At 36.4% G+C, this 26369-nt stretch overlaps 3 protein-coding genes across 5 annotated transcripts; all 3 read left to right on the forward strand.

The window, feature by feature from the left end:
* Positions 1–3105: 3105 nt before the first annotated feature.
* Positions 3106–3999, forward strand: LOC113782635. Its single transcript, XM_027328510.1, has one exon. The coding sequence runs from the start codon at positions 3106–3108 to the stop codon at positions 3997–3999; it is 894 nt and encodes a 297-aa protein (XP_027184311.1).
* Positions 4000–11625: 7626 nt separating this feature from the next.
* Positions 11626–25659, forward strand: LOC113782899 (receptor-like protein EIX1). 3 transcript variants are annotated; one of them, XM_027328849.1, is made up of 4 exons: positions 11626–12168; positions 12730–13127; positions 13228–14477; positions 14660–14850. In XM_027328849.1, exons 1-3 carry the CDS (start codon positions 11630–11632, stop codon positions 14475–14477), a joined length of 2187 nt encoding a protein of 728 aa, XP_027184650.1. In that variant the 5' UTR covers positions 11626–11629; the 3' UTR covers positions 14660–14850. The 3 variants fall into 3 exon arrangements, with proteins under 3 accessions (XP_027184650.1, XP_027184649.1, XP_027184648.1); XM_027328848.1 differs by lacking the exon at positions 14660–14850 and adding an exon at positions 25537–25659 and having other exon boundaries at positions 11626–13127; XM_027328847.1 differs by having other exon boundaries at positions 11626–13127.
* Positions 22422–25072, forward strand: LOC113782636 (receptor-like protein EIX2). Its single transcript, XM_027328511.1, has 2 exons — positions 22422–23721; positions 23823–25072. The coding sequence occupies exons 1-2, from the start codon at positions 22422–22424 to the stop codon at positions 25070–25072; spliced, it is 2550 nt and encodes an 849-aa protein (XP_027184312.1).
* Positions 25660–26369: the final 710 nt, after the last annotated feature.

A 26369-nucleotide genomic window follows, 5' to 3' on the forward strand; every position in this document is an offset into this window, starting at 1 on the left:
AAAAATAAAAAGTGTATTGAATGATATATTTATAATGCAAGTAAATAATTTTTGGATAAATGAATGCTATCCCAACACACCAATAATTTGTGCCTCACTCTGTCGTACCTATAATTTCTTGGTCGAATTCAAGACTCATTTTGATTTATATCACGCGTGAAGTTACAGTAACCACCAAAGAATGAACAATCAAAGTCTTGTTCTTACGTCGTCCACGCTTGAATCAAGAAGGTATTATTTGAAATAATGTTTGTATTTGCATTATAAATATATTTTTAATCATCTTTTCATCTGATTAATTATATTTTTACCTTAAATACATTTTATTATAAAAAGCGTTATAATAATTATTTTAAATAATATTTAAGTAACACTCTATTCAAACACTCTCAATATTCAATAAAAGAGCCATTGATTAAACGAGGCCAGGATCATCAACTATGTCAAGGGGCTGCGTATGCGCGTTAGGAGTTCAATTCTCGGGCGACTGCGGAGTGGTCGAACCAGTGAGTAATGGAGCAATTGTACTTTTAAGCATAGAAGTTCCAATAATATATTAATATATATGTCATTATTAACAACTGATGTTTAATTCCACATAGTTTTCGAGATACGATGCATATGTATTTTGCGGCATTTATGCCAATATCTGGATTAGATATCTAGGAAACTAAAGGAAACAAAAGAACAAAAATGAACACACATACGAAATAGGGTAATTTACACATCATCCCCTGTAAATTCATAGATTGATACATTACATTTCGAAATATTCATATAACCTCATCCCTTGGTTTCATGTAAACTGAACAATGTTCATTAAATACTAGTACTACCCTCTGAGTAGTAAATTGAACAACTGCCAAACTACTTTATGTAAAATTATAGGAGAATTATGTAGGTAAATACAAAAACAACAAGGGTAAAATGGATATTCATACAAATTATAAGGGATTAAGTGAATGTTACGATTCAATTACATGCACTTTTAGAGTGCGTTTGATTCAATCGTTGTAATTGTTGGTGCATGTTATACAAGCCACAGGGAATTATCTGTAATTTACCCTATTAAATATATTCAGTAAATCAACATTGAAATAAAAAATGGTAATGTGGCATACATGATAGTTTAGCTTAGTAGTAAAGTTTTTTATTTCTCTTTTTTTACAATGAAACGAAAGTGGAAATTTGGCATACAAGATAGTTTAGGTTAGTAGTAAAGTTTTTTTTTTTTTTTTATTGGTGCAAGTGAGGTCCAATACTCCATGGTTCATGTTTTGAAAGACATTTCGTTTTTAGTAAAAAATTATTGAACCACTAGGAACACCAAAAACAGTCAAATCACCTCCGGTTCTTCAAAATCCGTGTCTGGTTGATCGGATTCACCTGTGTGGTTGCAGAAATAAGCCAATGCAGACTAAGCCCGATCTACTGTGGCTCACAAATTCATCACTGGGCTGGACATATGAAGTTGCTGTTAATGTTGTATTCAATTAATTCAAGTTACTCCTTCCATATTACTACTATTTTTTTTTTTGGTCTCCCAATTCTTCTTCACTCGATATATAAAAATAGCCTTGCATCTTAAACCCATAGACCAGAAAATGGTAACCAATAAATTCATAAAGTATATGCCTTCGTCACAAGTTTTGCAATATGTATTTTATTCTCAATTTATTCTTGAACTAGTACTCCCTGCTCATTCTCAACTCTGAGAAGAAAATTATCCTGTCATAGATGTTGAGGGATCTCTTGTACCTATGAAAGAAACAGGATAACAAAAAATTCTTAAATACACTAACGTTTAGGCGAATGTCGTGCATGACTATCCTTTAGTTTATGTATGTGTGGGGATATTGATATATTTATTTGGTTATTAAATACACTGCTTTAGCCTCAAGTTCAACTTTTAAATTCTTTATTTTACTACCAAGTCTTTGGTGAGTAATTAAGTGGGAAGTACTAGGTTTCAAGTTTCAACATTAAAAGCATTGAACGACTTGTGGGTTTTCTATCCATGGATATGGATTTAGTAATTGAGTCGAACCTTATTAAATCTTATGTGTCACTCATATTTCATTCCTTGGTTGTTTGTATTATTATTTTTTTCGACAACGAAATCAATTATATAACATATTTTATCCTAATCTATAGGAGAGGGGGAATCTAAGGAAGCTTGTGTATAGGGACTAATAGATATGCAGATCTGATTAAATCAAGAGAATGTTATAGTACCACCTCTAAATTTTTTTTTTTACTACAAGTGGGGTTTAGACCCCCACTTACAGTACAAAGAGGGACTTAGAGGGTAACCGAGCTCAGCTCAGTGGTTCTTTGGTTGTTAACCACTCGGTTGTTTGTATTAAATGGTTATATTTCGTGATTTCTCAAGAATTGACGGTTCAATGCCCGGATCCCAACACAAATAATCCCTGTAATTTGTCAGATGAAGAAAGTGGGAGATAGAAAATAAAAGCAATGCATGATTGAGGGTACAGAAAAAATTCTTCCGGTGCAAAAAGTCATGTTCATATTGACAAGACCAAAAAAGACTAAAAAAGCTCTCTCTATCATGAGAGTCCCTTTCTCTCTCTAGTAGAGAACCTCTCCCCCCTAGTGGGTGTTTAAACAGCTTTAAAGTCTAAAATTCAAATTTCCCGTACTTTTTCAGTATCTAATTTCTTCACATTGAGAGCCATAAAATCAAACGATCTGTTAGCTGTGATTAGCAACGAATAACCTTCAGGATTTAATCACATTGAATCTGGATTTGATCTGCAGTAGTTGAGCTTCTTCCTCATCTGAGTTGTTCAGCTGGATCAGTTTGTTAACTCAGCTGATCTCATAACTCGCGTTGAATTAATTGTGTCCGATCTCATAGCCTAGTAGTTTCCTTGCTTACTCTAGTCGTTGTATCTTTCTGATTTCAGTAAAATTCCTTGTTTGAGTTTGTCTTTTTCAAATCCGAGTGGTCTGTCTCTGTTTTCCGTTTGTTTTGGTCTTCTGCTAACTGTTCTTTCTGGTTTCCTAGTTCTCATCTTGGAGCTGGAGAGCTGAAGCTCATTGTTTTGTGATTATCGAGGAGATTCTCTGAGTATTGCTTCAATGGCTGAGGAGCTGGAGGAAGTGCACAAGAAGTTTAATCTGTCTGATAAGGAGGCGGCAGGGATTCAAATTGAAGGGGATGATGCTTTCCAGGGAGTGGAGGAATGTCAGCTGAGCATTATTGGCAAAGTAATTGGAGATAAAGTGGCTAATGTTACAGGTATTAAGAGATTTTCCAGTAATGTGTGGATTTTTGCCAAAAATGTGAAGGTTGTAGAAATAGGTGTGAATTTGTTTCAGTTTATTTTCATGAATCAATATGATATGGATAGAGTTTTAAATGGGAGGCCATGGGTATATGATAATTTACCTCTGGTAGTGATTCCTTGGAAGGAGGGGGTTGAAATGGATGCCAAGGCTTTTAGTCAAGCATGGATTTGGGTGCAGGTTTGGAATCTCCCAATCCATTGGATAACTAAGGAAGTTGGGCGTAAGATTGGTGGAGTTTTTCTTTCTGTTAAGGAGGTCATCATTCCTAATAGTGGGGGAAAAGATGGTAAACATCTGAAAATCTTAGTGGAAATTGATATTGAGCAACCTTTGTTAAGGGGAACCACGGTTAGGATGAATGGGGTAATGAAATGGATTGAGTTTAGGTATGAGAAGTGTCCTGATTTCTGCTATTGTTGTGGGAAATTGGGGCATAATGAGAAAAATTGTAACATGAAAGGGAATTATCTGGAAAAGGAAACTCAATTTGGAGCTTGGATGAGAGCTAGTAATGCTAGAAGTCCAAAAAAACATAATCAAACATATGCTAAGTATAATGAGGGTGTTGAGGAGGTATCTAGGAATAATGGTAAGGGGAATGTGGTTAACAACTTATTCTTGGCATGGGGGGGAAGTGATACCAGTTGGCATGGGCAGAAGGGAGGGGGAGGGATAGCAACATGAGGAGTAGTTGCATCCTTTTAAAGGACACCTTGGGTGAACAGAAGAGTGGTGGCAGTGTGGGGTATGAGGAAGGGAAAGGTGTGGTGGAAAAGGTAGTGGAAAAAGAGTCCAATACTAACCTGAATAAGGAAGGAGAGAATTCTGGATTGAAGGGAGAGGGAGAGGGGGAGCTGAGTTCTGGTGAGGGGACCAGGGGGCAGTTGGGAAAGGTGGAGGATGATACAATGTGGATTGATGGGGGGCAGGAGGAGATAAGGGGGGGTAAGGGTAGGGGGAGAGAGGAGGGAAAGGGGAAAGGAGCTGGAAAGTATAGGGGAAGTAGGGGCTGGAGGAGGTTGGTGCAGGAAGTGGGGAGGAGAGTGCCTTTGGGGGATAAGAATTATAGAATGGATATAGAGATGGATTCTGGTAAGAGGAAACAGGGAGAAATGGTTGGGAAGGAGAATTGTGGGGAGCTAGGGATTGGAGTACAGAAAAAATTGAAGGGGATAGCAGGGGGAGTTGGTAGGGAGGACCTTCTGAAGGTGGTGGAGTCCAACCTTAATGGGGCTCCCAGCCCTCAATGAGAGCTGTGGTGTGGAACTGTCGAGGTGCTGGGAGCCCCTTGACAGTTTCCCAAATGGAGGAGGTTGTGAGACTCCACTCCCCTGAGATTATTTTTCTAGCAGAAACTAAAAATAAAAAAGCTGTTATGAATAAGATTAAGAGGAGGTTGAAATATGATAGTCTGTTTGTGGTTGACCCAATTGATATGGCTGGAGGTTTGTCTGTATTTTGGAGGAAGGAGATAGTAGTTAGAAGAGTTCTGTTCACTGAGTTCACTATAGAACTTAATGTGGCGGGGAACGAGGCAGATTGGTGGTTTATTGGGGTCTATGCTAGTAGTATAGATTTAGTGAGAGCACAGCAGTGGAAAATTATAGAAAAGAGATCTGCTATTTGGGGTTCTAATTGGATCCTGGCAGGAGATATGAATGATATATTGTCTAGTGAAGAGAAATGGGGTGGGAGACTGAGAAGTGAGAGTAGCTTTAGAGTGTTTAGGAATTTTATTAATGACAACCAGTTGATTGATATTGGCTTTGAGGGAATCCCCTGGACCTGGTGTAACAATTGGGATGAGGATGGGGAGGTTAAGGAAAGGTTAGATAGAGTTCTGTGTAGTTGGGATTGGAGAAGGGAACATGACAAAGTTAAGTGTGTGCACCTGCATAATGAGGCTTCGGATCATTGTATATTGCTACTAGATACTGAGCCAAAATCTAGGAAATGGAAAAAGAGATTTTACTTTGATAAGAATTGGGTGCAACACAAGGAAGTTAAGGGTATTATTACTACAGCTTGGGGGAAACAGCAGGTGGGGTCAAGAGGTTTTAGGCTTCAACAGAAAATTAAAGAGTGTAGGATGGCATTGTTAAATTGGAGGAGGCAATACAATGTTAATGCTAAATCACAGGTTTGTAGGATTAAGAAGGAGATAGCAGAGGTTAGTATGGGACAACAAGTTGATAAAAAGGGAAGATTGAGTACCCTGAAAAAACAACTTACTGAGGCTTATAGGAAGGAAGAGGCTTACTGGGGGCAAAAAGCCAGAGTACAATGGCTAAAGGAGGGGGATAGGAATACTAGGTATTTTCATTCTGTGGTAAAGGGTAGAAGAAAGAGGAACAGGATATCTACTCTTCAGAAGGATGATGGTACTTGGTGTGTTTCTGGGGAGGAGGTTGAAGGGGAAATTAGTGAATATTTTGAGAAACTCTTCACTTCCAGTAATCCAAGGCAGTTTGATGCAATATTCAGGGGTATTCCTCAGGTAATTATAGATCAGATGAACAGGAAGCTCACCAAACCAGTCTCTGAGATGGAAGTCAGGAAAGCAGTTTTTTCTTTACACCCCAATAAGGCCCCTGGACCTGATGGTATGACTCCCTTTTTCTTTCAGCATTTTTGGGATGTATTGAAAAATGATCTTATTGCTGCCATCTCTAGTTTCTTCCATTCTGGTCAATTACTGCAAGCTATTAATGAAACTATTATCACGTTAATACCCACAGTTGAATTTCCTATATCTGTGTCTCAATATAGGCCTATTAGTCTGTGTAATGTCGTGTACAGAATTATCTCTAAGATTCTTGTTAACAGGCTTAAACCCTTTCTGCACCATTGCATTAGTAGTAATCAGTCTGCTTTTATTCCTGGCAGACAAATCATAGATAACATTGTGGTTGCTCATGAAAGTATTCATTGTTTAAATCACAGAAGAACAGGATCTAATGAGTTTATGGCTCTTAAATTAGATATGACTAAAGCCTATGACAGAGTTGAGTGGCCTTTTGTTGTTAAGATGATGGAAAAAATGAGATTTTGTCAGACTTGGATAAGCTGGATTTTCAAATGTATGTCGTCTGTTGGGTTTTCTTTTAATGTGAATGGTGAAAGGAAAGGCTGGGTTAGGCCTTCAAGAGGGATAAGGCAAGGGGATCCACTATCCCCATACCTGTTCTTATTAGTATCTGAGGGTCTGTCTAGTCTGTTGAAACATGTTTTGGATGATCATTGTCTGACTGGACTAAAGTTGCCAAAGACAGTCCTGCTATTTCTCATTTGTTTTTTGCAGATGACACCCTCATTTTCTGTAGGGCCAGTATAGGAGAGGCTAAACAGGTGATGAAAATCTTGGAGATGTATGAAGCAGCTTCAGGACAGAAGATTAATTTAGATAAATCTTCTGTGTTTTTCAGTAAAAACACTAGGATGAGTAATAAGGCAGAAATCCTTAGGATACTAGGAGGGATGAAACAGGTGGATCAGAGCAAGTATCTTGGGTTACCTATGGTGATTGGGAGATCTAAAAATCAGGTTTTCAGCTATATCAAGGAAAGAGTGTTGGGGAAGCTTAAGGGGTGGAAAGAAAAACTGTTGAGTCAGGCTGGGAAGGAAGTGTTATTGAAATCTGTGATATTAGCAATGCCTGCCTATGCTATGTATTGCTGTAGGTTGCCTAAGAGCTTGTGTCAGGATATAAGTAGACAAATGGCCTGCTTTTGGTGGGGGGAGAGTGAAGGGAAGAGGAAGACTCATTGGGTAGGATGGGAGAAGCTAACTGCTGTCAAAGGGAGGGGTGGCTTGGGCTTTAGGGATTTGCAGGATTTTAATAGTGCTATGTTGGCTAAGATGTTATGGAGGATTCTGACACAACCTAATTTGTTGATGAGTAAGGTATTAAAGGGAAAATACTTCAAAGGGGAATCTGTTTGGAAAACACAGATAAGGGCAGGTGATTCTTGGATCTGGAAGAGCATAATGAGTGCAAGGGGGGTGTTGGAAAGAGGAGCCAGGAAAAGAATAAGGGATGACAAAACAGTGGATATTTGGAAGGACAGGTGGATACCAGGTGGAGGAACGGGCATGGTGTATACTCAAAGGCCTGCAGGGTGTCATGTCCAGAAGGTACATGAGCTGATCCAGAATGGGAAGTGGAATAGAGCTGTAATGGAGTCTTTGCTAAGTGAGGAGGACTGCAGGAGGATAGAAGGAACTCCAATTAGTCTATGTGCTGGAAAGGACAAGTTGGTGTGGCCACTTACCAAATCTGGTCAGTATTCTGTCAGAACTGGATATATGCTGGCTAGAGATATGAGGGGGGAATTGAGAAGGAAGGATCAACATGAGGCTAGCAATAGCAGGAATGAACACAACTCTAAAGCCTGGAGGATGCTATGGGGGTTAGACATCAAACATAAACTGAAGCATTTTATCTGGAAATGTTTGCATGGTGTCTTGCCAGTCAACGAGGTGATCAGAAGGAGAATTGGTCAGGGTGTGGATAAATGCAGGTGTTGTGGGGAGTTGACAGAAACTTTGGAACACATGTTTTTCTTTTGTAGGCATGCTGAGGATATATGGAAGGCAGCTCCAATTGATTGGGATGGGTTAAGAGAGTATAGGCACAGCTTTTGGCTTTGGTGGAATAGTTTGATGGAAGCAAATGACAGAGTGGAAGGAAGAAACCACATTGCTTTGACAATGAATATACTTTGGCAGATATGGAAATCAAGAAATCAGGTGCAGTTTGAGGAAAGGAGTAACTGCCCTGGGAGAATAACGAGTAAAGCTGTGCAGGAGTGGGCTGAGTATTCAGATGTTAGGAAGGGGATGGCTAATGTTGAGGAAAGGAAGAAGGAACAGGTAGCTGGGGTAAGTAGTTGGCTCCCACCCCCTCAGGGCTGTATTAAACTAAACACTGATGCAGCCTTGGTGTTAAAAGATAGAAGAATTGGCTGGGGAGTAGTGGCCAGGAAGGAAGATGGAGAGGTTATAGGAGCTTGGGCAGGTGGTGAAAGCAGGAACGGAATCCCAGCAGTGGAGGAGGCTTTTGCTATCAAAAAAGCTGTGATTAAGGCTAGACTGTGTGGCTGGAACAAGGTTGAGATACAATCTGATTGGAAACTGATGGTGGACAAGCTTAGGGAGAGAAATGTGGATGATCCAGTCACGGGGACCATATTAAGTGATGTCTTGATTTTAAGTCATGGTTTTGATGTTTGCCATTTCTCTTTTGTCAAAAGAGTAGGCAATCGTGTGTCTCATAAGTTGGCGAAATTTGCCACACGCTTGCAGGATGAAATTAGTTGAAAGGATTCCTTTCCAATTTGGCTTACTAGTTTAGCCAAGAATGATGTAAGAGCAGTTGCTCCAACTCTGTAATTTCTGTTTTGGTTATAAAATTTGCTATCGTTTGGGAAAAAAAAAAAATATTGACAAGAGCAATGTGAGCAATGTGCAGTCTACAAAGAAAGTTGCAGACAGAAACTAGAGAAAAAGTAACGCCCAAAGCTTCCAAGGAATCCTGGAATTTACAGGGCCTTCGCCAGAGTCTTTCTATAATGCTGTACTAGTTTTCTCAGCTACCCTACCCTACATGCATTTGTCTTTTCTGAGTCTTTCTATAATGCTGTAATGAGCTATCGTTTGGCAAACACATTTTTGGTCAAATTTATCTTCAACAAATTTTCTAATAATTTTAAAAAAAATTTTAAAAATTTTAAATTATATATTTAAAAATATCTAAAAATTTACATATTTTTAAAAAAATTTTTATAATAATTTACAATAAAATTTTAGATAAATATTCAAAAAATTCATTTATCAAACAGAGCCTAGATTTAGATTTCCTCAGCTAGGCAAGTCTTTCTATAATGCTATAGCAAATTTCTCTGCTACCATACATGCATATGTAATTTTCTTAGCTACTATACATGCATTTGTCTTTTTCAAGTCTTCGCTAGACTCCATAGGTCTTCACTAGAGCATGCGCGCATTTGTCTTTTATAAAGTCTTCGCTAGACTCCTCGGGTCTTCGCTAGACCATGCATGCATTTGTCTTTTATTAAGTCTTCACTTCATTCCTTGGGTCTTCGCTAGACTCTATAATACAGTCGTAGTGTTCAATGTTTTAAAGCTCAGACAGCTAGTTGAATCGATGAGGTGTTAGGTTAAGATTCTCGATTTAATTTTGGTTCAATAATTTTTTAAAAAATAATTTATATAAATATATATGTACAAAATAAGACATGTAATGGATTCATTTAAAACTTTATATGATAAAAAGTTTAATTTTTTTGAATAACTTGGATATTCAAAAATAATTTTTTTAAATTATAAGTTGAAACAAATAAATTTTATCTCAATTTCAATTATATTTACCACAAAATAATCTTAAATTCAATCCAAAATATACCACAATATTTTGAAATTATACAAAATCCACGTTTATGGGAATTTAGATATTGTGAGTTTAAATTTTAATTTACGTATTTGGGATTTAGAAATTACAATTAAAATAAAAAGAAGTTTGGAGTTTAAAGGAAGTCAGAAGAATCTAAAATTAAAATGCAAACTTGATAAGAAACAAAAAATGAGATAAAAGTGAGTGGTTATGGTATTTAATAATTAGCCTTTAGGGTTTAAGAAAAATAATTCTTTTTTTAACTTTTTTTAAATTAATGGACAAAAATAAAATTAAAAGATGGAAGACGTTAAGATGATGGGCTGGGCTAAAATTTCCCTCAAATTTTGCTTCCTCCATGTGTATAAAAGGCGGAAGACCTCTGCTTTGGCTTGGGGAATTTCAGCCATTAATGTAGCACCAAATGTATTCAAGTGATCTACAGGTCTAATGATTAAAGTTAAAATTCTAAAACATAAAAGTTCTGGATTTTAATTTTCCATTCTCTCCTCACTTCTTAAATTCGATTCTTTTTTTTTTATTAGAAAAAATACAAAAAATTATCAGCAGTGGAAGGTCCCGTTGAAGAAGAAGATTACTTCGACTGGGAACTAACTAATTTGAGGGAAGGTCCCGTTGAACATGTTTTTTGGAGATTTGGAAGTTTTTCCTTTATAAGTTTGTATAGTTTTCAAGAGTTCGAGGAGAGGATGGCGTTGTTCACCTCAGCTCAAAGTTTGTATAGTTTTTCCTTTGGGATGAAACAGATTTTCGCAAAAACATTTTATATATTGAAGGAACCACATGTTGTATTTGGATATCTTGAAGTTTTTAACAGAAACCTTACGTCCATGGGGCAAATCGTATGTCTTGAGTTCAAGGGGACAAACAATTACTCACCAATACTTTTTCTTCTTAAAGTGGAACTAACTTTTTTAAAATTTTTAATAAGAGGCTTCAAACCTTACACCGGAGGATCGAGGGAAAGGAAAGAATTTAAGAATCAAATCAAGGATCATAGTTACGTAAATAATGCCCCGTTTCACCTAATTTACGTCTTTGACAAAGCTAATAACAATTTTGTCATTTATTATATAAGTTTTTGAGTTTTCTCAAAACACTACAACCATCCCTCATTTCTTTGATTTTGTAATTCCCATTAGAACTAATCAAGCTCTTCACCTTTTTTTTTTTTTTTTTGTCAATTTTGGCATTTCAATTTTAGAATATTTGCCAGATATTTGATTAGTTTGGTGATTTTCTTGTCAAGCACTTCATATTATTCTAAACTGTAAAAGTGAGGATCAAAACTTTTTTTTTTTTCAATGGTGATGATCAAAACTGTTTTTTTTTTTAAAATTATTAATTACTAATTAGCTAACTTAACTAACTATAATTACTGTTGGTTTTTCATTGGAGAAGGAACATGGATCCATCCACACCAATTTTTTAAGGGCTGGCAGCATAAGCAAGATTCTCAATATAAGCATGCAACAGAGAGGACGTAATTTCTGTGTTACTCCACTTTAATGAAGATAGTCTTAAGACCATTTGCTTAACAAAACATGTGAATTTTTAAGTAATAAACTCTATGTTGTGGTGAATCTTTGGTTAATTGATCCAACCCAATAAGAATCAGTTGGCCCATGCCAAATTCTGATATCAAATTTGCTAACAACTTTTCAATTTGAGAATTGTCAGCATCATAAAAGACATAAAAAAGTTGTTGGAGTTTTATCACATTATTATCAACAATCAATTGCATGCAACTGATTCATATAACCATCAAAAAGTTGTTGTGGTTTTGTCATCTTCCTACAAACATTACCGACCGCAGTTGATGCTTTATCACTTGTATAAATGGTACCACCCATCAAATAACCAATGTACCAAAGAAATCCAATGGGGCATCTGAATTTTCTTGATACTACTCCTTCATTACCATTCTTGCCCTTATTCATAACTATTTTGGTCGCCAGCCAAATTCCATTAGGCTGCACTAGAGAAGCCCATTCTTCAAATTTCACCTGCATTGAAAGTGAACGACAATCTCTTCTTCGATTCAAAGATAGCTTGACAGATGAATCCAATCGTCTATCATCATGGACCGGAGGAGACTGCTGTTCATGGAAAGGAATTGGTTGCCACAGAACAACTGGCCGTGTGGTGACACTTGATCTACGCAATTTGGAGCAACCTGAATTATATGAAGTTTACAATACTTCATATCATTGCAGATCTTGCCTAGCAGGTGACCAGTTAAGTCCATCTTTGGTCAATCTGACCAATCTACGATACTTGGACTTGAGTTTAAATAATTTTTCAGGAATTCAAATTCCCACATTTCTTGGATTGCTGAAAGACCTGAGATACCTCAATCTCTCAGATGCAGGATTTGTTGGTGAAGTTCCCCATCATTTAGGAAATCTCTCGCATTTAAGGTACTTAGATATTGGTTTTTCAAGTTCAAATAACATCCCAATAGATAATAACTTGAGGAGTAATGATGTGGGATGGGTCGCTAGGCTCTCTTCTCTTGAGTACCTGTTCCTGAGAGGAGTAAACCTTTCAAATGCTGGAGATGGGTTCCTAGCAGTTAACATGCTTCCTTTGCTGAAAACACTAGATTTGGAGAATTGTAGACTTGTAGTTCCTCATCTTTTACACGTCAATTTCACATCTCTTTCTTCCCTTAAACTTGGTTTCAATCAATTTCTCAACCCCACCCTGCCTCCTTGGTTGCGTAACTTAACCGGCCTCCAAGATCTTGACCTCGGTGCTAATAATTTAGATGACAAGGTTCATGATACATTTAGGCAAATGACCTCTCTAGTTAACCTCGAGCTGGAAGGAAACCACTTTGATACTTCAACATTGAGATCCATTTGCAACATTAGCAGTCTTACTGGTTTATCTATGAGTGATAATCAGTTGCAGGGTTCAATACCAAGTGAAATAGGCCAGTTTCCACAACTAACTCAACTACATCTGTCCAATAATAGGTTAAATGATACCATACCCTCCAGCCTTTGGCAACTCACCAAGTTACAAGAGTTATACATTGCTGCAAATGCATTAACCGGTGAACTATCCGAACACCATTTTGCAAAACTCAAAGAGCTAAAGAGGTTGGACATTTCTGATAACTTATTCTCTCTACACGTGAGCTCCTCCTGGGTTCCTCCTTTTCAACTACAATATATTTGGATGGGATCTGTCAAAATAGGGCCCCGGTTCCCAAATTGGCTACGCACGCAAAAGGAGATTGAAGAGATAGATATGCACAATGCGAGCATTTCAGATGCCATACCTGGCTGGTTCGGAGTGCTTTCTAATGATACTAGTGGCATAATTCTCTCCCGTAACAAATTGGAGGGATCTCTCAACTCATTTATTTCAGGTATTTAAAATTTGGATCTTTTTCAAAGTTCATTTACAGGACATAGTACAGTGGATGACGTTGCTGTTTTTTTTTTTTTTTTTAAATTTTTATGCGACAGTGGCTGATGTTGATGAAAAGGTTGTACAAATGTTGTATCTCCTCCTCAATCACAACCATTTCACTGGTAGTATCCCGGAAGACTTGTGCAAGTTGAAAACTTTAATTTATTTAGATCTGTCCAACAACCATTTGTCTGGAAGAATTCCTTTATGCTTGGGAAACTTGCGATATTTGAGGATCCTACATTTGGGAAGTAACAGCCTATATGGTCAGATCCCAGGTTCACTGGGCAACTTGGGAGAACTTATTAGTCTGCAATTGAGTAAAAATAGGTTTGATGGGAAGCTCCCTCCTTCAATGCAGAATCTGAAAAGATTGCGGTTCCTGGATCTGGGAGAAAATAGAATAGCGGATACTATACCAGCGTGGATTGGGGAAAGGTCATCACACTTGGAGTTTCTGACACTTCAGTCGAATAATTTCCACGGAGGTATCTCTAATACACTCTGCCAACTCCCATATCTTCAAGTGCTCAACCTGGAACATAATGATTTATCTGGATCTATTCCTCACTGCTTTAAAAACTTCACCGCGATGGAATCAACTGAACCAGGAACATTTCCGTACTCAAACAATTCTTTTGTTGATCCCGTACTGCGAAACTTTAAGGCAGGAATAGAGCTTGAGTACTCAAAAACCATAGATTCTGTTAAATCCATTAGCCTCTCAGGAAATAATTTGGTCGGTGAAATCCCTGATGAGATAATGGGTCTCGTTGGGTTGCAAACTTTGAACCTTTCAAAAAACCATCTAAATGGAAGGATCCCCAAGAACATTGGCAATTTGAAGCAACTTGAAACACTTGATTTATCGATGAATGAACTCAGAGGTGAAATCCCTCCAAGCTTGTCGAGTATATACTCATTGAGCTCTCTGAATTTGTCATACAATAAGCTATCAGGGCCGATACCATCTGGAAATCAACTTCAGACCTTGAATGATCCATCCATCTATGAGGGAAACATTGGACTCTGTGGGAAGCCACTCCTGAACAGCTGCCCTGCAGGCGAATCGCCAACAGAAAATGGGCCTGTTCTCGACGATAAAGGTCACAGCGAGTCTGATTTCTCATGGTTTTATGCCGGTTTTGGACCTGGATTCAGTGTTGGTGTAGTGGGAGTTGTGGGAATCCTTCAATTCAAGCAGTCATGGCGCTATGCATTATTCAAATGTGTGGAAAATGCCTATGACAGAATTTGGGTTATGATCGCATTGAAGACTGCTCGGCTACGGAGGAATTTCCATTGAGTAAGTATATGTACAAAAAGCACTTAATATTCTGTTTTTTCTTATTCTGCAATAAGGCACCACAATTCAATTGGATGATTACCCATAATTACTTGCACCTATGTTTTTAGGATTATTTATACTCTATGACCAAATGAATCCGAGCGCTAACATTTGTATTTTGTTGTGTTACAATGTTTTAGGCCTATAACCATTCAAGCTGCTATGGATCTGGTTTTAGAATGGAAGATTACTAGTTTTATTGTGTCTTTATGTAGCTACATTCTGAGTATGGTAACTCCAGATGTAAATGTAATACAAGGATTAGTCATCCCCCCTGTAATCTCCGAGTTCTACATCAATAAAAACGTTTATATTTTCTGTGTGGTTTTAATTAGAAAAAATTGTTTATATGTACGCACAAAAAATATTGCATTAATTTGTTTATGCAGATTAATTTAAGCACTGACTCCACGTAATCCTAACCTAGGTAATTAATCATGATTTCACTTTGGTATTACAAGAATTAATTTTTGTAAAAATTACCTAGGTGAGAGGAGAAAGAAGAAAGTAAAAGAATGCCATGGATTATCACTTGCAAGTAGCAATTACTGTAAAAGATTACCTAATTGAAGCATTGCTTCCTTGTATGCTGCCTAGGAGTTTCTCAAAAAGATGTTGAGATCCCTGTACAAATACTGTCAAGTTCTGGAAAGCTAAGAGATTTTCCTTGTCTCTTACCCACAGAAATTCCGCAATTGTTTTTTTCTTTTGTGTTGAATGGTTAAACTGTTATTGTAAAACATGGTTCAATTTTGGAGTTACAATATCTAAAATTTAAAGAACCTTCTATTTATAGTTTTGTAGGTATTGCTTTAAAATTTTTTTGGTATACTATTCAACAATGATTACAGCTCAATGAAAAAGTTTAAATTTTAATTTACCAAAAAGTTGTTCAAGTTAGAAATAAACATTGTGAATTATTGCACCACAAAAAAAACAAAGGGATTGTGAATTATTTAATTATTTAATAAATGTATACTTATTTTGAATATTTAATTATTATATACTACTAATAAATGTACTCACTAGAGTCTAATGAAAACTCATTTAATGTCTCGTGCATCTTTGCTTGCTCAAAAGCTAATGTTCTATATAATCAGTTAAATATTATTTTCACACAAGCAAATATAATTTGTGTCCTATAATTAATTCTTAATAAAATTTTGTAGACTAAATTTCTACCTTAAATTTTCAGAACTAAGTCGAAATTTGTTCATGCAATCAACAGCTTTATGCTATTTCTGTAAAAAGACTTTGTTGATTTTTTCATGGAAATTGCATAAAGATTGATCGAAATACTAATGCTGCAGTTTCTTTCAGCTTTCATTCATTCGTTTCCTCAGGAACATTTTAACCACAAGTCATAAATGGGATTGCCTTTGCCGTCAACTTTGTTAGGCACCCAACAGCTCAACTTAATAAAGTAGCATATAGTTAAAAAACTAATTTCTTGCTGATAGCTGCGTCAAAATCTTCTTTCTGCTTTGATTCATTGCAGTTTTTGCTTTCTCAATATCCTCCCCCACCACCCCCACCCCCAACAAAAACCAAAAAAAAGAAAGTGTAAACAGAAAAGAGATCTATACCTAAACATCCCTTTGTTCCTTGTTACACATGGAATTCTCATCAATTTGGTACTTCTCCTTCTGGTCTCTGGTCAGCCTGGTTTTCTCAACAACCGGAATATATGCTTTACGCAGAGCAATCATCCCGGTATCTGATTTGGTTGAGTATTGGATTGGTGGATTGTTGGAGTGTTGGATTGTTTTATCAGTTAGTTGTTCAGCTACTTATGCATTCCTTTGTCGACCTCTATTGGAGCATGATCATACACTTAAAACTTCTCAAAGTAACAAAATTTTCCTGAACTTTAATGGAGGTTTCACGACAGTTCATACTCCTTTAACTTCTTTGGCATTTTTGGCATACTTTACAAATTCAGGACACAGATGGAACACAGCAATGGCAGCTGCGGTGCTAGTCTCTGCTGTATTATGGCTGCTAGTGGGCTCAAAACCAATTACTCAGGGACTCAAATATTCTCAGGCCATGGGAAACTTCTTAACCGGTTTTGCTGGTCCTTTAAGGATGTATCCTCGTCATACAATTTTCTGGTTTTTCATTCAAGCTCTAGTGCTATCAACTTTATCTGTTCTTAAATCGCCAAGGTTGTGGGATTCACTTTTGAGCATGATATTGGTTCATGCATCCATTCCAAGTTCCCTATTACGGTTAGCTTCTACGTTGAAGAAATTAGAGGGATCATCATCTATGGCAGCACACGTTTATAAACATCGAAAAATCTTCGAAATTATACTGGGATGTTTGGGAACTGTTTTTGTCCAATACTACTTCAAAGCCAAATCTATCCCTCTCATGTTATCTTTCTTGTCTTTGGCTATTGCCTGGCTGGGGAATCTCGCGAACGTCCAGCGCTGCACTGATTTTGGGATTTTTCATTTCCTTGTTACTGCAAGCTTGGAATGTGCTGTGAGTCTATTTGGTCTCCATTTTCATACTTTCCTCGTCGTTGCGGCTGGAATTTTCTTGATGGTCTTGAGGTTGAAGATCGTGGAGGTCGAATTCGTATCATTGAGGTATGATGGCATGCAAGAAAGCGTCCTGAAGGATTTGAAACGTTTGGAGGAATTGTATGACTCCACCATCCAAACGCAGCAGTTGGAGCAACCCAACAATGTTGTCTAAACTTGAAGATGCCATGGGATAAGATGCTTAATAGATGGGTTATATTCTCATGAATTACAGTTGATTTAGCAAAGGAAACGTTTGTTCTTAATTACATGTTCTAGGATTAAATACCAAAATGATTTGTGGTCAAAGGGATGCTCATATAAACTCTCTGTAGTTTAAAATCCGTTTGAATTAGCTATTTTTTGGGATATTTTTTAAAAATTTTACTGTAGCAGAATTTTTATAGTATATTTTAGAAAATATTTTGGGATATTTAAGAGTAGAAGAGTTTTTAGAATATATTTTGAGATATTTTTTAAATATTAAAAAATTTAATATTTGAAAAACTCTTGAATCCAAACAGAGCATTAACTAGAGTGAAATGTTTAAATTTCTCTCGTACTTCGCAGTCATAAAAGTTAGATTGGTAATTTAGTTATCACTTATTAAGTGAAAATGTATTGATGCAATTTTCTTTAAGGACTAAAGTTGCAATTTTAGAAGATGGTCATCTTTTTCCTCGAGAATGCCTTTGCCGTTTGTCTTTTCCAACCATATTACAACCCTGGCCAAATTAGAACTACCTGGATTTCAAAAAGGAAAATGGCCAATTTCATTTTTGAACTTTTTGTTGGTACCGCTTTAATTCCTAACTTTTATTTCTGATCAATTTGATATTTGAATTATTTTGTAATTTTAATTAAGGATCTTCGTGGTAGCACCACTATCTAGAATCGATCTTATTCCTAATTAATTAACTAAACAAGAACATTATGGGAGCGTCACTCATGAAATTGTAATAAAACAAGTAAATTGTGTAAAAATTATCAGATAAAACTTTTAAATTGTGTAAAATATCACTAGATAAAACTTTTTTAGAGATTAATCTTGTGAAATTTTATACGATTTACTTGATTTGTTATAATCCCATAAGTCAGGTTATTTAATTGATCAATTAGGAGTCAAATTGATTTAAGGCAGTGGTACCGCCACGGAGGTTTTTAATTGAAATCGCAAAATAAGTTCATGTATCAAATTAGTTAGGAATAAAAGTTAGAGACTAAATTAGTACTAGTGAAAAAATTTAGGGACGAAATTGTCCATTTGTCCGAACAAAAACTCACATATAAAACAAATGCACGCTTCCACTACTATTTTTCAAGCATATATATGGTCATAGTCATCAGAAAATCGAAAGGGTTTTAGGTATTCATATTGAAACTCCATAAAGCTTTCATGCCATTTGCAAATCAAGAAAAATGGTGTTTGTTGAAATTAAAGCTAACGATAGGAAGGAATTTTCCAGTGCTATTCTAATGATGGTATTGGGTTCCAGTAGCATCGAGTCCTCTATTTCTCTGAAATTTGATGGTAAATTAAGTAGGAAAAGAGAAGGAAGATCGTGGCTGTTTTGGCCTGATTTTTCACTCTCCAATTATTTTTGGATAAATTATCTCAATGTACACGAAATCCGAATTCCGAGTATAATTTTGATGCAATTCTGCTACCCAATGGCGTTAGCGCAAGAACAACCATCCCAGCACATGGTAGAGCGGCATCCTGCACCACCACCACAGTCAGCTGTCGAGGAAGACTGCAGCTGGAGAGAACCTTTTGCGTTACCTTTTATTTTTGCCCTAAAAGCTTTCTAAAATTATAGTTCTCATATGGTTTGAAGGGCAATTCAATAGAAAAACTACCAATTTCATTTTAACAAAAATAATAGGGAATTTTCAAATCATAAGGAGGTAGTTTGAACATTCACTTAACCCCAAGGAGCATTTTAACATTTAATCCCATGTTTTACTATGAAAAATATGAGAAGGAAGCGATATAAAAAATTTAAGTATATGAATAATTTGGCTTAAGATTCTTATATGAGGGCAATTTGACCAAAAAAAAATCAATTTCAAAAAGCTTAAGGAGAGAGGTGAGGTGCAATTGCAGAGAAAAAGCTCAGGAATTTAAAATCTTGTTATAATGTTCCACCATTGCTTATGATTCTTAATGATAAAATCCCCAGCGATAGGCAGTTAATAAGGTATATCGCTTTGGGATGGAACATCTCTTTGTGAAAACATATTGACTGCACTATAATTTTTTTTTTTATAAGTTAGTAGACAATAGATAATTAGCAATCCACTATCTTAATTTGGATAAATAATTATTTGAAATAATTTTTATTTTATTTCCTAAACATATTTCCAAATCACCTTTGTTATCTCATATGTACATCATTTAAGTAACTAATAAATTACAAACTCTATTAAAAGAAAATCTCAAACTTTGTTTGATAGCACTAACCTTGTTTCAAACTTTTGTTAAACATCAATTTTATGATTAGTGGGCTAATTGTGCCACTTTCCCTACCATTAGGTGCCCAAAATTCAGGCCTAAAAGGGTACTATTTTCTACGCAGCCAATGTTTGTGGAGATTAATATTATTCCTTGAAGTTTTTGGAACCTTATGCCTGATTTTTCGCTCATCATATAGAGCAAATTGTACAATACATACATACATACATATATATATATATATATATATGAGGTCAAAGTGTAATATACCAATATGCTTATGATATCGTCCCTTTTTGGTAGGCCTAATGTCCTCCCTTCTCTTATACCTAGTTTTAAAAAAAAAAATTAAAAGCCCAACTTCCATCTTTTGAGTTTGTTTTTGCATGACAGAGTTATTTTCTTTTTACTTTTCTTTATTAATGGATAATATTGTAAACATGTACATACGGCGTCGTAATAACATAGAACGGAACCCTCGTAACCCACAAGCAAGGCTTGGGATGTTTCAGTAGCGTTAATTATGATGCGTCATCCTATTCTTGGCCCTTAAGAAAATGGATAAAAAATTCGGTTGGCACTAATATAAGTTAACTCAGTTGCTGGGCGATCTGTACAAAAACGACTCATGATTCTAAAGATATGTCTAATATGTAGTGGTGATCGAAATCGAATTTATCCAAACATTTTTTTTTATAAAAATAATAAAAAAGGTTGGTTGGGTGTTATATTGTCTATAAAAAACTTTAAATTTGAGGTAACGGCATACTCAATTTATGTTCATCCAATTATTTAGGGGCTATAATATTAAACTATTGTAACCATCAATCATCTTGATATGTTCATCCAATGATTTAGGGGCATATAAGAGAAAAAGTTAATTACAATTTAGTCATTTATCATGTACGTGTAAACTAGGCCTTGTTTGGACAGCAATTTTTTCTACATTTTTTGTAAATACATTTCTCAATCACCTTTTTACCTCACATATATTAAATCGCTACAGTAATTTTTCTACAAAAAAATTTAGAAAAATGCAATCCAAACAAGGCCTTACTTAGCTTTCGAGTTTTTCCAGAAACTACTATCCTCTCTCATTTCTTTGATTTTATAATTTCCCTGGGAACCAATCAAGTTCTTTACCTTTTTTTTTTTTTTTTTTTAAATTTCAACCTTTCAGGTTTAGCATACTTGACAAATATATAATTTTGGTGATCTTCCTGTCAAGCATTTTCCCATTAATAATCTAGACGGCAAAAGTGAGGACCAAAACTGATTTTTATGGCGATGTGAACATGTTCAAAATTTCTAATGACCCAAATTGTCACCGGAACTACTAACGCTGCATTGAGAAAGGGACCCCATTCCGGCCCATTAGGCACAAGTTAAGATGATGGGCTGGGCTAAAATTTCCCTCAAATTTTGCTTCCTCCATGTGTATTAAAGGCGGAAGACCTCTGCTTTGACTTGGGGAATTTCAGCCATTAATCTAGCACCAAATGTATTCAAGTGATCCACACGTCTAATCATTAAAGTTGAGATTCTAAAACATAAAAGTTCTGGATTTTAATCCTCCATTCTCTTCTCACTTCTTAAATTCGATTCTTTTTTGTATTAGAAAAAATATAAAAAATACAAAAAAATTATCAGCAGGGGAAGGTCCCGTTGAAGAAGAAGATTACTTCGACTGGGAACTAACTAATTTGAGGGAAGGTCCCGTTGAACATGTTTTTTGGAGATTTGGAAGTTTTTCCTTTATAAGTTTGTATAGTTTTCAAGAGTTCTTCGAGGAGAGGATGGCGTTGTTCATCTCAGCTCAAAGTTTGTATAGTTTTTCCTTTCGGATGAAACAGATTTTCGCAAAAATATTATTCCTCCACAAGCAATTGTTCCTGCCCCTCCTAAAATTTACAAAATTCACTCTCTATCTATATTTTCTTCGCAAATTTTACAAAATTCTCTCCTCTACGTAAAAGTTTTTGTAATAAATGTCTCTAACAAAACTATTGGACCTTCTATATTAAACATACATGTTAATTATATTAGAAAAAAGGGATCAGAATTGATTTTTGGGGAGATGCGAATCAGAAGATCAATTTAACAAACAAATGATATGGATATACAGGATTTCTTTCGCTTTTCTTGATTTGAAATGCACTGGGAATTGTCGATTCTGTTGGTTTTTCTTTATTCCGCAACTTTTTGATGGTTTCAGACCCACCAAAATGTTTAGGTTACAAAAAAGTTTTATGAAAGAATGTTTTCATTGGAGAAGGAAGCATGGATCCATCCACACCAATTTTTTAAGAGCTGGCAGCATAAGCAGGATTCTCAAGAGTAAGCATGCAACAGAGACGACGTAATTTCTGTTTTAGTCCGCTTTAATGAAGACAGTCATAAGACCATTTGCTTAACAAAACATGTGAAATTTTAACTCTATGTTGTGGTGAATCTTTGGTTAATTGATCCAACCCAATAAGAATCATTTGGCCCATGCCAAATTCTGATATCAAATTTGCTAACAACTTTTCAATTTGAGAATTGTCAGCGTCATAAAAGAGCAAGTGGTGCGGACGGTCGACTTTCAAAAAGACATAAAAAAAATTGTTGGGGTTTTATCACATTATTTTCAACAATCAATTGCATGCAACCGCTGTTGATGCTTTATCACTTGTATAAATGGTACCACCCATCTGACCTCCTTTCATCAAATAACCAAAATGTACCAAAGAAATCCAATGGGGCATCTGAATTTTCTTGATACTACTCCTTCATTACCGTTCTTGTCCTTATTCATAACTATTTTGGTCGCCAGCCAAATTCCATTAGGCTGCACTAGAGAAGCCCATTCTTCAAATTTCACCTGCATTGAAAGTGAACGACAATCTCTTCTTCGATTCAAAGATAGCTTGTCAGATGAATCCAATCGTCTATCATCATGGACCGGAGGAGACTGCTGTCCACAGAACAACTGGCCGTGTGGTTAAACTTGATCTACGCAATTTGGAGCAACCTGAAACATATGAAGTTCTCGATCCTTCATATCATTGCAGGTCTTGCCTAGCAGGTGACCAGTTAAGTCCATCTTTGGTCAATCTGACCAATCTGCGATACTTGGACGTGAGCGTGAATAATTTCTCAGGAATCCGAATTCCCACATTTCTTGGATTGCTCAAAGACTTGAGATACCTCAATCTCTCAGATGCAGGATTTGTTGGTGAAGTTCCCCGTCATTTAGGAAATCTCTCGCATTTAAGGTACTTAGATATTGGTTTTTCAAGTTCAAATTACATCCCAATAGATAATAACTTGACGAGTAATGATGTGGGATGGGTCGCTAAGCTCTCTTCTCTTGAAACCCTGTCCCTAAGCAGAGTAGACCTTTCGGGTGCTCAAGATGGGTTCCGCATAATTAACATGCTTCCTTTGCTGAAAACACTAGATTTGGAGAATTGTAGACTTGTAGTTCCTCATCTTTTACACGTTAATTTCGCATCTCTTTCTTCCCTTAAACTTGGTTTCAATCAATTTCTCAACCCCACCCTGCCTCCTTGGCTGCGTAACTTAACCGGCCTCCAAGATCTTGATCTTTCCTATAATAATTTAGATGACAAGGTTCATGATACATTTAGGCAAATGACCTCTCTAGCTAACCTCGATCTGGGACGAAATCACTTTGATACTTCAACATTGAGATCCATTTGCAACATTAGCAGTCTTACTAGTTTAGATATGAGTGATAATGAGTTGCAAGGGTCAATACCAAGTGAAATAGGCCAATTTCCACAACTAACTGTACTAAAACTGTCCAAAAATAGGCTAAATGATACCACCCCCTCCAGCCTTTGGCAACTCACCAAGTTACAAGGATTATACATAGGTGCAAATGCATTAACCGGTGAACTATCCGAACACCATTTTGCAAAACTCAAAGAGCTAAAGAGGTTGGACATTTCTGATAACTTATTCTCTCTACACGTGAGCTCCTCCTGGGTTCCTCCTTTTCAACTACAATATATTTGGATGGGATCTGTCAAAATAGGGCCCCGGTTCCCAAATTGGCTACGCACGCAAAAGGAGATTGTAGAGTTAAATATGTACAATGCGAGCATTTCAGATGCCATACCCGGCTGGTTCGGAGTGCTTTCTAATGATACTGGTGGCATAATTCTCTCCGGTAACAAATTGGAGGGATCTCTCAACTCATTTATTTCAGGTATTTAAAATTTGGATCTTTTTCAAAGTTCATTTACAGGACATAGTACAGTGGATGACGTTGTTGTTCTTTTTTTTTTTAATTAAATTTTTATGCAACAGTGGCTGATGTTGATAAAAAGTTTGTACAAATGTGGTATCTCCTCCTCAATCACAACCATTTCACTGGTAGTATCCCGGAAGAATTGTGCAAGTTGAGAACTTTAATTTATTTAGATCTATCCAACAACCATTTGTCCGGAAGAATTCCTTTATGCTTGGGAAACTTGCGATATTTGAGTTTCCTACATTTGGGAAGTAACAGCCTATATGGTCAGATCCCAGGTTCACTGGGCAACTTGGGAGAACTTATTAGTCTGCAATTGAGTAAAAATAGGTTTGATGGGAAGCTCCCTCCTTCAATGCAGAATCTGAAAAGATTGCAGTTCCTGGATCTCGGAGAAAATAGAATAGCGGATACTATACCAGCGTGGATTGGGGAAAGGTTATCAGACTTGGAGTTTCTGACACTTCAGTCGAATAATTTCCACGGAGGCATCTCTAATACACTCTGCCAACTCCCATATCTTCAAGTGCTCAACCTAGCACATAATGATTTATCTGGATCTATTCCTCACTGCTTTAAAAACTTCACCGCGATGGAATCAACTAAACCAGGAACATTTCAGTTCTCAAAGAGTTCTTATCTTGATCCGTTACTGCGAAACTTTAAGGCAGGAATAGAGCTTGAGTACTTAAAAAACGTGGAGTATGTTAAATCCATTAGCCTCTCAGGAAATAATTTGGTCGGTGAAATCCCGGATGAGATAATGGGTCTCGTTGGGTTGCAAAATTTGAACCTTTCAAAAAACCATCTAAATGGAAGGATCCCCAAGAACATTGGCAATTTGAAGCAACTTGAAACACTTGATTTATCGATGAATGAACTCAGAGGTGAAATCCCTCCAAGCTTGTCGAGTATATACCCATTGAGCTCTCTGAATTTGTCATACAATAAGCTATCAGGGCCGATACCATCTGGAAATCAACTTCAGACCTTGAATGATCCATCCATCTATGAGGGAAACATTGGACTCTGTGGGAAGCCACTCCTGAACAGCTGCCCTGCAAACGAATCGCCAACAGAAAATGGGCCTGTTCTTGACGACAAAGGTCACAGCGAGTTTGATTTCTCATGGTTTTATGCCGGTTTTGGACCTGGATTCAGTGTTGGTGTAGTGGGAGTTGTGGGAATCCTTCAATTCAAGCAGTCATGGCGCTATGCATTATTCAGATGTGTGGAAAATGGCTATGACAGAATTTGGGTTATGATCGGATTGAAGACTTCTCGTCTACGGAGGAATTTCCATTGAGCACATAACATTCTGTTTTTTCTTATTCTGCAATAAGGCACCACAATTCAATTGGCTGATTATCCATAATTACTTGCACCTATGTTTTTAGCGTTATTTACACTATAAATAATCCGATATGAACAAATGAATCCGAGCGCTTCAATAGAAAATCTATAGCTTGTTGAGAGGACGGCCACCTAGGACTGGGGGACGACGCACAATGGGTCAGAGGGACTCTGTCTCGGACTCGGCCACCCCCGTCAAACTTTCACGGACGTTCCATCTTATTATTAATAGTAACAATTAAGATATTTTTATTAGAATCAATGGAAGTTACTAGAAGTCTCAAGTTATTATTTTTTTTTAACACAAGCAAACAAATAAACGAAAAATTATAGAAGTTATTAAACTTAAATGCTTACTAATTATGCTTAGAGAACATTTACTAACATTTGTATTTTGTTTGTGTTACAATGTTTTAGGCCTATAACCATTCAAGCTGCTATGGATCTGGTTTTAGAATGGAGACTTTCTTCAAGTATGGTAACTCCAGATGTAAATGTAATACAAGGATTAGTCATCCCCCCTGTAATCTCCGAGTTCTACATCAATAAAAATGTTTATATTTTCTGTGTGGTTTTAATTAGAAAAAATTGTTTATATGTACGCACAAAAAATATTGCATTAATTTGTTTATGCAGATTAATTTAAGCACTGACTCCACGTAATCCTAACAGGGTAATTAATCATGATTTCACTTTGGTATCATTTGATTAGCGGTTGGAGTTCAAAGCTTAAAATACCATCTTCCATTCATCTAGCTACACATTTGATCTACTCTTCATTCAATTGACAGCTTATTATTGTAGATTTTTTAATAAGAAATTTATGCATTAGCTCAAATTTATTAAAGGACTATTTATCCAAAATATCTCTCCATCCAAAATGTGCTACTTGGATTTACACACGTGTTGTGTTACGACCGAAAAACTCGATAACTCCCGCTTATTAACTTCTAAAATTCCTCTATTTGGACATTTTCTTTCTCGTCAAATTATCAAATGCCCCGTAATTGCAAAAATTTTATTGCCGGAAAAAGCCCACAAACAATTTTTCGAGCAGAAAAAAATTCCGATTATATATATGTATTTTTTCATTTCTGTTATTCTAATTCAACATGGCAGTAGAGTAATTAAAATCGCATTTTAAGGACTCTGCTTCGCATATCACAAGAGATTGATTCAATCAAGACAAAAGTGTAATCGTCATAAAAAATTGAAAATGAATACTCCCTCATATTGTTATGGTGCTTGAC

The sequence above is a fragment of the Coffea eugenioides genome, chromosome 9 (genome assembly GCF_003713205.1).
Source record: "Coffea eugenioides isolate CCC68of chromosome 9, Ceug_1.0, whole genome shotgun sequence".
Classification (NCBI taxonomy): domain Eukaryota; kingdom Viridiplantae; phylum Streptophyta; class Magnoliopsida; order Gentianales; family Rubiaceae; genus Coffea; species Coffea eugenioides.